This window comes from Anopheles bellator, chromosome 2, assembly GCF_943735745.2.
Source record: "Anopheles bellator chromosome 2, idAnoBellAS_SP24_06.2, whole genome shotgun sequence".
Taxonomy (NCBI): Eukaryota; Metazoa; Arthropoda; class Insecta; order Diptera; family Culicidae; genus Anopheles; species Anopheles bellator.
The window spans coordinates 79,769,485-79,783,012 of record NC_071286.1 but is presented as its reverse complement, the minus strand read 5'-3'; the positions used below and the strand labels follow the sequence as shown (position 1 = coordinate 79,783,012).

General features: G+C 52.0%; 1 protein-coding gene across 1 annotated transcript in view; it reads right to left on the bottom strand.

The window, feature by feature from the left end:
* Positions 1–605: 605 nt before the first annotated feature.
* Positions 606–13,528, bottom strand: part of LOC131208146 (mucin-19) — a 114,767-nt gene continuing 101,844 nt past the window's right edge. Inside the window, exons 6-12 of the mRNA XM_058200795.1 lie at positions 10,267–11,373; positions 8,551–8,968; positions 8,275–8,403; positions 6,397–6,594; positions 5,640–6,331; positions 2,933–5,603; positions 606–2,836 (exon numbers count right to left, since the gene is read on the bottom strand). Coding sequence (XP_058056778.1) covers positions 2,776–2,836; positions 2,933–5,603; positions 5,640–6,331; positions 6,397–6,594; positions 8,275–8,403; positions 8,551–8,968; positions 10,267–11,373 — 5,276 coding nt within the window. The 3' untranslated portion in view covers positions 606–2,775. The remainder of the gene's footprint in view (positions 2,837–2,932; positions 5,604–5,639; positions 6,332–6,396; positions 6,595–8,274; positions 8,404–8,550; positions 8,969–10,266; positions 11,374–13,528) is intronic.

The window sequence follows — 13,528 nt, the reverse complement described above, 5'->3', positions numbered from 1 at the left end:
GTGGTGATCGTCGTGATGACCCCCCCTTTTTTCGAGGGGTCGAAACAAAGCTCCTAAGCTCCGTAGCAGGCTCTGCAAAGTGCACTCCTACTGCGTGGCCTACCCTTCGTTTCGCTTCTTGTGTTTCACAATCAGCAATACGGTTTCGCGGTTCAGTCGCGTTTTGATAGGTAAGAGAAACAAAGCAGACTGTGTTGCGGTGGTGCGGGGCTCTCTCGCTCTCTCTTTCGGGCGCTAACACGATAACGGATTGATAACACAGATTGATTGATTGAGGGGATAAGAGAACAAACAAAAACAAAACAATAGAGCATTCCTACGGTAGAGCTACGCGCCGCACAGTTCCGTAAACATCGATTCATTCCGCTATTTAATTCTTTAATTCTCTCGCTCTCTCTCTCTCTCGTTTTCTTCTTCGCAAATTTTTGAGGAATCGTTCCTTTTTCTTCTAGCTTTATATGGAAAAATATATGTATGATGCGTGGTACATATAAATTTATATTTTCATGTAAGTATATAAGATATTTGTATACATATACATATATATATATTTTTTTGTATATATATATATATTTATACGTTTTCATATATTTGTAAGAGGAACGAACGGAAAACCAGCAATAGGTTTGTAACTTAGTTGTTTGTTTTTTTGTTGTTGTTTGTTTACCTTTTCATTGTTTTTTTATACGATAAAAACTAATCATAGGAAAGTAACGTTCATGTAAAGCTTATTTTGGCATTTTACAACTTCTTTCACCTTCTTTCACTATCTTAGCACTGCTTCTACTCCTTCTCGTTTCTCGCTCAGGTCTGCGCAGGTTTTCACCGCTTTTTGCAATTAGTTTTTATTTGGGAGTTTATCGCCCTCCTTTTCTCTCAGAATTTGACCGAATTTTCATTCAAGCACTCTCGCTACAGTGTGTCTCTAGCTGTTTCATAGTTTTCCCCGTTGCCTGTTCGTTGACGGACCCCGCAGCAGAGCTAGGGGTTTTGCGGGAGCGAGTTTTGTTGTTTGTGGAATACGCAGTTCTCGATCGCCTCTCCGATCTTCGGCGTGTGGTACACACGTCGTTTTCAGTTTTATCTAAATAATTCCATCCCTTGGCTGTTCTACATTTATTTGATTCTTTTTTTGCTTTCTGTTTTGGTTACTTATGCTTATTACGTTTGCCCGTTACGGTGTCTCTAGGTGTTTGCTGTGTAGCGCTTAACTATTTCTGCTTCTTGTTTGCGTTTTACATGGACTTTCAAATCCCTTCCGCTGCTCGCAACCACCTCCCCTCTCGTCTGTACTGCCAATTTTCAATGGAAACATCCCCTCGAGGACACTAACGTACTTCTTCTACATCACCACTTTGCTACTTCACCTACCGACGCAGCCCCTCACAAAACCCGCACGCTCGTTCATTTTCTGTTTCTACGTCATAACAAAAAGAAGAGGCCTCCAATGGTAACAAGAGGGTGGCACTCGGCTCTGGTAGTTGCAGTTGCAGCAGAAGTAGTTACGGTTGTGTGGTAGCGGTATTCGACTAAACGAAAACGAAGAAACACTAAACCAATCTCACTTTGGCGTTCCTTCCGCCTCTCCTCTCTCCTAGCTGGCTGGCTGGCTGGCTGGTTCGCTATGCTTTACATTAAGTCTACACACCCACACAAACACCCACCAAACTCTACGTATTCTATTCATTTTTTGTTTGTTGTTGTATAATCTTTTCTCTTACGGTTCTAAGGGTTTCGAAATGTTCCATCTTGCATTCCTATTATCGCTGCTCACAACAGGTACGATACGACGCGCGTGCGTCGCTCATAATTCCCAAATGGCCCTGGAAGTGTCCTCGTCGTCATAGCTCACAGTGGAACCACATACACATTGATCTGCTCCTTTCGCTTTAATATTAATAAGTCTGTTTCTGAGGTGTTTCCATTATCGTCTACCATCGCTTATTTTCGACCAAGAAGATGTTTACGTGTGTTTTTATCGGTTTTTTTCCTTTTCTACCAAAAACTTACGTCGCAGAGGAGCGAGTTTGATGCCACCAAACTATGGAAATTACAGTGCGAGAAAGAGAGAGAGAGAGAGAGAGAGAGAGAGAGAGAGAGAGAGAGAGAGAAAGAGAGTCTTCTGTCCTGTACATGGCGTATTTTTCGTTTACCAGTATGAAAAACCTTTTTTAATATTTACTTCCTTACTTTGTCTAATGGTTTACTTTAACTCCTACACTTCTCTTTCTCTTTCTCTTTCTCTTTCTCTTTCTCTCTCTCTCTCTCTCTCTCTCTCTCTCTTTTTTCATCCTTATTCTCTCGTTATATTATTTTTTTAATTATCTTTTCTTCCTCTTGCTCATCAATTGTTGTATATTTGTTTCTGTGTTTGTGTATATATATATGCATCTTCTTTCCTTCGTTTTTCGGTTTATATCCATCTTGTTGTTGGCAGTTAACGGTACATTTTCCTATGGTCTGTCTTCCTGCTTCGCTTGTGTTGTCCCTTGTTTGTTTGCGACTCTTTTTGCTATCTTCTAAGCTACTGTTTGCTGTTTTCTGCAATTTTGTTTACTTTTTACATATGCTTTACAGGGTTTGTTTCTTCTTCACCCTCTTCTGTTCTGTGCTCTCTTCTCCCTCTATGCATCATCATGATAGGAAAATTGGTGTTACTTAGTGGCTAAATATAAGCTAGGAGAACGTGACAATGGAAAAAAGAAAGTACAAAACACGAAACGCCACGTGCACACACATGTGATGGAGGCGCACAGCTCATCACGGGAGCGCTGTTTACGCTTGCGACGACTGAGGGGTGCTGCCGGTGGCGGTGGCACTACTGGGGCCACTGCCGCTACCAGCTCCACCACTACCGCCAGCAGCAGCAGTGCCCCCGGGGCTAGCCACTTGGGAGGGTTGTGAATGTGGTTGCTGCTGCTGCTGGAGGTGCTGCTGTTGTTGGTGCTGCTTTTGCGCCTGCGCCACGGACCGCACGAAATCGATCTGGGCGTAGGTGAAGGCGGAACAACGCACCAGTTGCTGCTGCTGCTGTTGCTGCTGGGAGGAAGAGGACAGCCCGGCACTACACCCAGCGCTCGGACTAGGACTGGAGTTCATCGAGTCGATCGAGCTGTGACTGTCGTTCGACATCAAACCGACCGGCGGTTCGTCGACGTCCATCTTTTGCACCGCCCCAGCGCCGCCAGGCGTTGTCGGTATCGGCGCCGTGGCGGAGGTGCCCCCCGCACTCGATGGCAGCTTGGTGCAGGGCGGCAGATCGAGACTGGCGTAGTGAAGCTCCCGCTCGGAGCTCACCGAGGGCGGCCGCGAGATGATGTGCGGATCGGTGATGGAGCTCACGGAGTCGGGCCGGGGCCCACCACCACTACTGCTGCCGGTGCCGGGGGCCAGCCCCAGACCCGCGAGTGCCGTGCACGACGCCGATGGGCTTTGGTTTTTGCTCTCGCAAAGCGTCGACGTGGACGACGCGGACGACGAGGTGGCGGTCGTTGCTGCTGATATGCTCGGAAGTCGCTCACTGTTGGCCGAACTGGGCCGCATCGCTCCACCACCGGAGCTGGACATTCCCGGCGCGGTGGTCCCGGGAGCTGCGGTGCGATCCCTAGCCCCGATCAGCTCACTGTTGACACTGTTTGGCCGCGGGCTACGATCACCCACGAGCACCGGCTCCACTCCAGCAGCGGTGGTCGGTTCCGCGCTTATCACGCGCCACTCGGACAGCTGGCGCGCGTAGCTCGGTCTCGCGGAGTGCGCCCCGGCGGTGACCACCGTCGTAGTCGATCGGAGAAGTTCCGTGTCCTGCGACGAGGCAATCGGCTTGAAGCCCATCGCCGCCGCCGGGTGGCTCGAGAGCAGGGTAGACTTTTTCGCCACCAGCACCGGTGGTGCGTTGGCGTCCATCGTGGCGCTAGTGCCGCCGCTGCTAGAGCTCGTGGAACAACCGGCGCCAGTCGCTCCGCCGGACCCGGCGGCTCCCATCGAGGTGGTCGACAGCTTCCGGCTGCTCGCGGGGTTCATGAGCGCGTAGTCGCCTGCGCCATCGTCCTCCGAGAGGCGACTCCGCAGCGACGGTGCCAGATCCGTCGGTGTGGTGGGATTACTGGACCGGGGCACCGCGGGACAGTAGTTGACGTAGTCCGGTTCGACTCTAACGGCTGAGTGCTGTTGGTGTTGCTGTTGCTGTTGCTGTTGCTGCTGCTGACGCCCCAGGCTCAACTCGGCATAGTTTTGACTCAGGTCTTCGAGCGGTTCCTTTTTCGTGTCCCCGGCGCCGGCACCCGGGAACGGTTTCGTCGGACTGCCGGGGCTGAACGGGAAAATGGTGGCCTGGCTGCCGGACGGTGTTACGATACCGCTGTCACGGGAATCGCACCGGGCACGCGCGAGTGCGGAGTTCGCTTTCGACGGACTAAAGCCCACCCAGCCGCTCTGCTGGCCGGTCGTCGTCTGGATCGTCCCACTCTGTTGCTGCTGGTGCTGTTGGTGTTGGTGCTGCTGCAGGCAGACCGTGTTTTTGCGTGCCGAATCCGGATTCTGACCCATCAGGGGCAGGTAGGTAGGGATGTTTGACACACCACCGTCCGCACCGTCGTCCTTGGACTCCTCGCTCAGATCGAGCCGACACTTGCCGGGCGTCGGGTGAATAGTGATCGGGGCCGACGAAAGCCGATCCTCCGATCCGCCGCCACCGCCACCGCCACACGACATGTTCATGTAGTCGTCATCGCCGGCCGGCGGTTTCATGGAAACGTCTCCCGCGGCGCCTGAAACCGCGTTGAGGTTGCGGGGCCACGACATCTCCATGTAGCCGTCGGGGGCGCTCGACGATTCCACCAGGGGGTCCGCGACGTCGTCCTCCGTGTCCGGGTGCATCATCTTCTCCTCGCTGCCACTGTCCGTCCCACTCATCATCAGCGGGCTCATGTTCAGGTAGTCTTCCGAAGGTACTTTCGTAGCGACTTGACGGGTGCTTCGGGTGGTGGCCGCTGGCTGAGGCGTCCCCGTCAGCCGAGGGTACATTTCGAGGTAGTTGTTGTTCCTTGCGCCGCCACTACTCCCGGCGGTCGCGGCCTGTTGGCTGGGGCCGGGGGCCGGTGTGGCGAACTTTTTCGGCGAGTTCAAGATCTGTATCGGCGAGCTGGTCGTTTTGGGCGACAGTATCGTGGCCGTCGGGCAGTCGGGTACATCGTGGCCACCTCCGGGGGTCATGTTGAGATAGTCGCCTTCCTCCACCGGGGCCGCCGACGTCGATGACTGCGAGTTGAGCCGTCCCGGGCGCATCTCCACGTACCCGGCGACGGCATGTGACGCGACGATGGCCGCCCGACGGGCGTCCTCCTCCGCTTCACCGTTGTTGTTGTTGTTGTTGCTCCCACCCGACATGTCGAGGTAATCCTCCATTCCGGGCTCGGACTGGGACACCTTCTTCAGCGGGGTGCTACTGCTGCCCGTGGCCCCATTCGGTGTCGCTCGGCTCGGCAGCGAGTAGTCGATCTCCATCAGATCACCCATCCGATCGAACGATCCGTGCGCTGTTAGCTTCACCCCGGTTCCACCGTCCGGCAGCAGCGAGCCGCTGCTCGACTTCTTGCCCAGCAGCCCTCCTGCCCCACCGTTGCCACTACCGGTTCCGGCACCGAGGGTTTCGTCGAGATGCATCATCATGCCACTTCCGCCACCGCTGGCGTAGCTGCTGCCGGCATTCGAAATGCTGCTGTTGCTGTTGTTGTTGCTCTCGTTGGCGGACAGGAACGGCACGATGATCGCCGTCCCGGCGCCGTACCCCCCGATGCGGCCCCCGTCCGAGCGGGGCACTTTGGCACGCGATCCCACCGAGAACGCTCGCACTCGTGAATTGGCCGACCCTCCGCCATTGCCCCCGTTGCCGCCACCGTCGCCGGTGCTGAGTATGTCGAGGCGCAGCTTGCGCTTGTTGTGCTCCGGCCGGCTGCCGACCGAGTACGTTCGGTGGGGCCGATCGTTCAGCATCATATCGCAATCGTCCGGTCCGGACTGGCCGATGTAGGCCGGTACCTTCTCCAGCGACAGCCGCAAATCGGTTGACGGTGTGCCGGAGGTGATGCTGCAGCTCGACGCGGCCGACGACATTCCGCCGCCAACGGTGCCCGTGAGCCGATTAGTGAGCGTGTTCGGGCCAGAAACCCCTCCGTTCAGCGTGAGGTCCATGCTGAGGTACTCCTCCGATGGCTGCAGCACGGTGGGTACCGCGGAGGACGCCCCACGGGGCATGCTCATCGGGACGTACCCGTCGACGAGGTCCTCCGCCAAGCTGGACGCCCGGCTGTGGGCACTCGAGCTGCTACACAAACTGCAAGGGAGAAAGGAACGGGTCAGAATGGGAGGCAGGGATTCCGAGATCCGTTGGTTACTTACCCGCGCGAATAGTCGGCCACCGGGGACATCGCCATGTAGCAGCTGCCGGACGGGTCGCCCGGGGAGCTGCCGCTCGGGCTGCACATCTCCATGTAAGCGCTGCTGCCACCTTCCATGGAACCGACCGTCGACGGTGGAGCCGGACTGCCGCCGCGGCGCCCCATCATGCCCTGCGGTATGGGAAGCGAGAGGGAATTAAGGCGATGCTAATGATGCGAATTCGAGATGTGCTTGAATTTTGATTGATTGAATTTTGTTTCATGCAAAACGGTGGGATAGGTTTGTGTGAATGAATGTACTTTTCAAGAGCTGAACTTTTACGCGGAACTTGCGCTTTGAAATCACGACGAGGGGGGGGGGCGGATCGTCATACCACCATTACCTTCGTCGGTGTCCAACGAAGTGAGCTGTCCTTTTTCTGGCCGATGGTGAACGTTTCTTACCCGACGGTCGAGTGAGCACATTATATCACCGCAAGCCACCGATCTTCTTACTCACAATTGTGAAGTGGTGGTGCCAATCAACTTTGCAGAGTAATATGTTAAAAATGAATATATCTTCTTTTTGAATATTTTTTGGGGCGTTAAACGTGTTGACGTTGGTACGGCTACAACAGTTAATGTTGAAAGCTTAAAGTTTTCAGTTGTTCATTCTAATTTCCTTCGTTTTGCTCGGTAATGAAGCAACTAGAGTAGATTGTGTTATTTTTGAGCGATAATAACGTCATTTTTACATAATTTCATATTCAAAATGCAAAATAGAGGTCGAGAATGAATCGAGAAAGAATGAAGAGTTCACAAGACACAAGTCATTCGACTAAGTCTATAGAATGTACTCAAATCTGGCATTTAAAAAAATCCGCACCTAACAAATACCGATTCGGCATGTTTTGTTTTGACATTGTGTTCCAAGGATTCATTGTTTCCATGAAACATACAAGTGTGTGGCTTTTTCTTTTTCTTGTGACTTGAAAGCTGGCCAAAACATGACGAAAGAAAAAAAAACATTCAATACAACAGGATAGTTTAGCATTCCACAGGCCAGAAGTAGTCATGCGTGGATCGTGGATGTTAACAGCCCGTAAATGTTTTAGGCTGTTAACATCTTTGTCCAGACCAGCCAAGCATTGAGAACAAGTGGCCATTCATGAACCTTGGGGTATGTGAAAAGACCCCACTGAAATTAAAAGAATTAGCTATATTATTCCAAACAGTTTGGACCAAAAAAACCTGGGCGCTGCAGGAAAAACCACATGTCAAAACGAACATGTTTGGCAGTATTATCTGGACGGAAGATGAAATTTAGCTTTCTCTTTCTCTTTCTTCTGTATCAATGATCTCTTAATACAGCAGCAAAACTATCATTTACACATTTTATTGAAAAAAAATTGGATTGATTTGTGATTGCCTAATGTAAATTTTTCATGCTCGTATCTCGTAAAATCGTTTATCTTCTTGTACCAAATTTGTTTTTGCTTTCCCTTGTAATAATCCGACTGGGACGTTACAAGGTCCACTTGTCGACGAGCTTTTCATTAAATCCCTACGAGCTCTAATATGTCAAAAAGTTGATAAGGTCGTCGCTTGAATCGTCATCAGGTTTCAATCAAAAAGGACTGTTTCTACGCAAGAGACTCAAACACAACGAAACACGTTTACGCGGAGTTAAAAGATTGACAGCCACACCCTTACAAGAAACCACTTGATCGCCGATAGTAGATCCATTTTTGGAGCGTTCGCTAGACACTTTATCCGGTGCAAACTACGATCGGATCTCGCCGGATGTCGTGCGCACCGTCGTCATACACCGCAAAAAGGACACCTCTCAAAATATGCGCTATCCGATCCACTAACCTGCGCCCCGTAGTCGTCGTGGTGATGGTGGTGATGGCCGTGGTGGTGGAGGTGATGCGGCAATCCCGCACCGGTCCGCAGATCGATATGGCTGTAGTCCTTGATGAACTCTTCCGAGTTTTCCTCCGGTATCGAGCCGCCGGAATTGAGTTGACTGCACGCAAAGGTGGTGGTGTGTGTGCGGTGGCGAAAACGGCGGAAGCCCAGAAAGAAAAAGAAAAACGCGGGGGGCGTGAGATGAAGAAGGGGGGCGGCAGTGCGCGGAACCGGAAGCTTGTCGCTTGCTTGCTGTTGCACTCACTTAATGACCTTAGAAAAGCCATTGCCCTCGTCCGGGGTGAGCGACCCGGTGATGAAGCTGTCCGTCGACTCGTCGATGCTGAGCGACGAACCGTCACTTCCGGTCGAGTAGGCGCCGCTGCCGCCGCCGCCGCCTCCGGGTTGAGGCGGTGGGCTGAGTGGCGACGAGTTGACCGGCGGACTGTGGCTGTGGCAGCTGCTGCTGATGTGCATCGAATGCGGCCGATTGCTGGGGATCATCCGGGGCGGTGGCATACCGCCACTGTTCAGGATCAGCTGCTGGTGGTACTGCTGTTGCTGTTGCTGCTGCTGCTGCTGCTGAAGCTGGTGTTGCAGCTGCTGCTGATGCGGCATCGTTTCGCTGGTCGTGCGGTTACGCGATGGAAGACTGTCGCAACGTTCGCGCGCAATGGCGATACCTGCACAAGCCCGTGACGCGTGGCGGGATTGACAAAACAATAGGGCGAGATTAGTGAGGATCCTTTGGCTCGATGCTTCTACCAACTACCCATTACACCGGCCCACCGGAAGCAGGCGAGAGATCACCAAACTTCCCCGTGGGCCAGTTCATATCAAGAGGACAGTGTGAGATAGAGAAAGATAGCGAGATAGAGTGAGAGTGAAAGCAAGATCGCATGCGCGATCATCCCGTTGACGTCGCGATAGAGTTTTATTAGTAGTTTCGAGTAGGAAAGAAAGGACACGAAACCATAATTTCGAGATGCAGGTGACGATCCAGGAGAAGCATTGCGTTGGTGTGAGCAAGGCGAGGGCGCAGAAAGGGGTGGTGGTTCACACCAGAGGATCAACACGACAGCATGGTTTGTAGGTGGTGGGTGTTGGGTGCATGCATACAACGGAGTGCGGGATCAATACTTGCTATACTCTCTCGCATACCAACACACTTCAAACAACGACGACGGAGTAAACTCAACACGCACACTATCATATGATGCGGTGACAGTGATTCTGATGAGGATGGGTGAGGTGGTTATAAGATGTGTATGCGGCTCCCAAGCGAGAAATGTGCGTTAAACCGTGGATGGACCAGGCCCGACCGGTCCACGAGGAGCTATTACTCCTATCGACGCCCCAAACACCACGACCCCACCACTCGACAGGGGTGGTGGACCGATGAGTAACAGACCCTGTAGCCCCCGAGCCAAATTAACATAAAACATGTGCTCCGGATCGAAGTAGAAGGTGATCTACGAGCCGCCATCCTTTCATCTTATCGTTTTATATCCCCCGGGGGTTGCTGCCAATTTTGTGTAACTTTACGCTGAAAGGGTCGAATTCACACACTGCGACTCGCGTAATTTTGCCTCGAAGGAAGGAACAAACATCGATAGGAATATTGGGGAAAAAAAAACACAATGAAGTAGAGTAACTAAATAAAAAAGCGCAAAAAGATAAAAACAAACATCCGAAACAGAAACTTCGGAACGGGCTAAAGTAAAGGTAAAGAAATGGAAAACCGAAACAACGAAACATAAAACTACTAAATCAAACGATAAATCAAAACTGTGAAGGCCAAAGAAGGCGAGAGGAGTACGGAGTGCAAAAACGGAGTAACGTAAAGAAGTAAGAGTTGTGGAACGAAAAAACAAAAACTGTGTATAAAACAAAATGCAAATGCAAAATAAAAGGAATAAGGGGTAAAGAAAATCAGAGGTGGAAAGAAAGAAAGAAAACAAATGAAATACAGAATACATACTCCTGCTGATCGTACTACTGCTGGTGCCAGCAGTGCGGCCACCACCGTTCAGGCGCCGCAGCGCCGCGGGCGAGGAACGTTCGTTCGTGCTCTTATGGCTACTAGCGTGATTGCAATTGCTACTGCTACTGCACTGTGAGGGACTACTACAACTACCGGGGGCGCCGCCACTGTTGCTGCTGTTGTGGTTGTTGGTGCCGTTGCCGGTGCCTCCACTGCTGCTGCCGCCGTTGCCGTGCTGGTGATGGTGGTGGTGCGTGGGGGACGAGAAGGACGACGACGACGACGACGGTGAACCGGAGGACGCGGTCGCTTGCAGGGTCATCTTGAGCTTCTGCTGCTGACCGGGCGATGACGACGACGGGGCCGTAGCGAACTGAAGGTTGCTGCTGCGCAACAGGCGACTGATCAGCTGCATCTGGTGGTGGCCACCACCATCGTTTGACTCGGTCGTCACTTGGGGGGGCTTCTTCAGGTCCATCGGCAGGTATCCTCGCTGATCCTCGATGATGCTCTCCATCGAGCTGCGGGATGGTACCAGCGAGGCGAATGACGGTGACTCCGTTCCCGGACCACCACCGTTCGACATCGGAGGGGCCTCCTGGCACTGGTAATGGAGCGAGGTGGACAACAGCGGTGGTGGCGAACAGCCACCGTTCGCGGGAACGACGTGCAGGTTCGCCGGGGACAGCAGATAGGACGAGGACCTCCGGTGGGACGTCGTGTTGCTCGCGCCTTGCGTGTAGTACTGCAGATGCTGCAGATGATGGCCGGACGTCATGCTGGTGACGCGGATTGCCGACTCCTCCGTAAGGGGCAGTGACCGGGTCCGATGGTGTACGGGTTGGATCGTGCCCATTCGGCCACCGCCGACGCCGCCAGTCAATCCTTGCGGGCTTCCGCCAACGACGACCACACCACCACCAGCAGCACCACCGCAACCGGCCGAGACGCTGTTCTGGGAGGAAGACCGGGCACTACTACTCGCATGGATCGCACTCAAATGGTTCGCAACGCTATGGGGAGAATGGCCTAACATGGGAGCGCTTGGCAATGATAAAGCCCTTTGATGGAATACCCCGGCGGAGATGGATGCGGATGTAGTAACTGCGGATAGAGAGACAAACGGTAAAGAGAAAACAGATTGAACACACTCTGGATCGCGTAACTGTGGACGTGTGTGTTTGTGTGTGTGCAGGGCTAGTGTACCCGTATCTCCCGGGCGTCACGGGGTCTAGAGGTCCAAGGAGTGTTCCAAGTGTTTCCCGGAGCACGACGACGTTAGTACTGTACACGGCGCTAGCCAAGGGAACTGTTAGCCGAAGTAACGAAGCAGCAGAGCAGAGGTGGGTTGTTCAAGTCTAGCGTCTAGACCAGATCTTCATTCAAGAGTCTAGACCAGTTAGCGCGTTAGTTACAGGAACCAGGAGCGATTGGGGACATTCTCTGGAGAGGCAAGCAAATAAGGTGTGCCGGGAGCATGCTGTGGATCCAGATGAGCGCATCCGGAACGCGGCCGATCTCTACCGCTAATTAGTTTCGTTAACCGAAGTGATGAACTGGATGAGAATTTATGATTCTATCGCGCGCGGATTTAATGCGTGGCTGATACCGTAGCATTCGCGATTGTGGTTCAATGTTCGTGTTCCGGGGTTCCGGGGTTCCTGGGGCTTTCGCGATTTTCGCAACTCCATTAGCCGCGAAACAAAAACCGCGGTACGGAAAGGGTGGGCCATAAATCATCTTTATGAGGTTCGTATTTCGACCCCTCCGCGAATGGCGCGTGGCGACACACGGCGATGGTGGTGTTCCGATCCGGGTTTTACCGGGCGCAATGAGCTACAACTTTTAATTACGCACATCCTTACGCAGCTGATGGTGGGGTTGATTGTGTTAGGCGGTTATTACTCCCGACCGATGGTTCTACACGCCCGGTTCCGATCTACGATCTACGATCGGTCTCTCTATGCCCGGTTTTTTTCTTGGACCAACGATATTATATAGACACCACCAACAGTGGCAACATCTGGCGACTGACTACGGACCTAAAAGCGTTCTGTTTCTGTACAAATATTACGTAGGATCCCCCCCCGTCCCATGTTACGTCTAGAATAGAGAAGGTTAGTAGAGAGCCAGCGCTATCGAGCTACGACCTACGACCTTGGGACCCCCCCCTATATGTATCTTAATTTTGGGGTCTAGGTTAGATGAAGTAATGAAGCGATACACGAGGAGAAATCCACGCCGAGATCTACAACGACGACGATAACAACGACAACAGCAGCAGCAACAGCAGTGACGATACCATTTACGGCGAGAAGGAAAACCCCCCACGGGAAAACCCACACGAAGGTAATAAAATAAAACGACGGCACGGATCCCCGTAGGAATGGCAGCAAATTTAATTCGCACAAAATCACAGAGTTCAGTCCACACATATTTTGCAACATTATACAGATTGCCAGATCGGCCGGCCCCACAGCAATGATATATTATTTATCGCCGAAGATGAGTATTGCTAGGCGTGAACGTATAAATGAATAAGTTACGATTGCCAATTGATGAATTATACACCTCCCTGCGCCCTGCGTCCTGTGGCCCTCGTTGTTCGGCGGGTTGGTGTAGTTTTCCCGAAATTTACGCGCGAGTAATGTCTCTATCGGGCCATTGCAAAAAATTGCTCCCACTTCCCCCCACCGGCGATCGTTTTCCTCATCGTTCATCAAAAGTCCGGCAGTAAAGCTTTCCGGTGCTTAAGCTTTATGGAATGGCCGACCGCCGCCCCGCGGGGTTTGTGCGGAAATTATTACTTTAACGCATATTAAAGCGGAATGGGCACAGAATAACCGGACGCGATCGCCAAATAGCGAGGGATTGGCGGGGAATTACACAAGGTTGAAATTGACCTGGTTGGAAACGCGAGTTGATCATTTACTAGCCACGAAGCCAATTCGTACTTTTGGATTCTTTTCTCGAAAGATTTCTCCTCTCGAGATCCTCACGCGATTTTAAAAATTTTTCGGGATCCACAAAATTGGGATGAATGTTTTTGGGGCGGTTTTCTTTGATTCGAGAAAAAAACTGTTTTTCATGACCAAATTAGTAAAATCCACCTCAAATCTTTCGAAGGTAATGAATTCTATTGTTTTAACAGCACCCCAACTTAGCAGTTCTGTTGAGCCACGGCGGGCAGATAGTAGAACGCGAAGAAGAAGAATTTTAAAAGAGATGAAACTATGGTTCAGTGAACGATCTACACCTC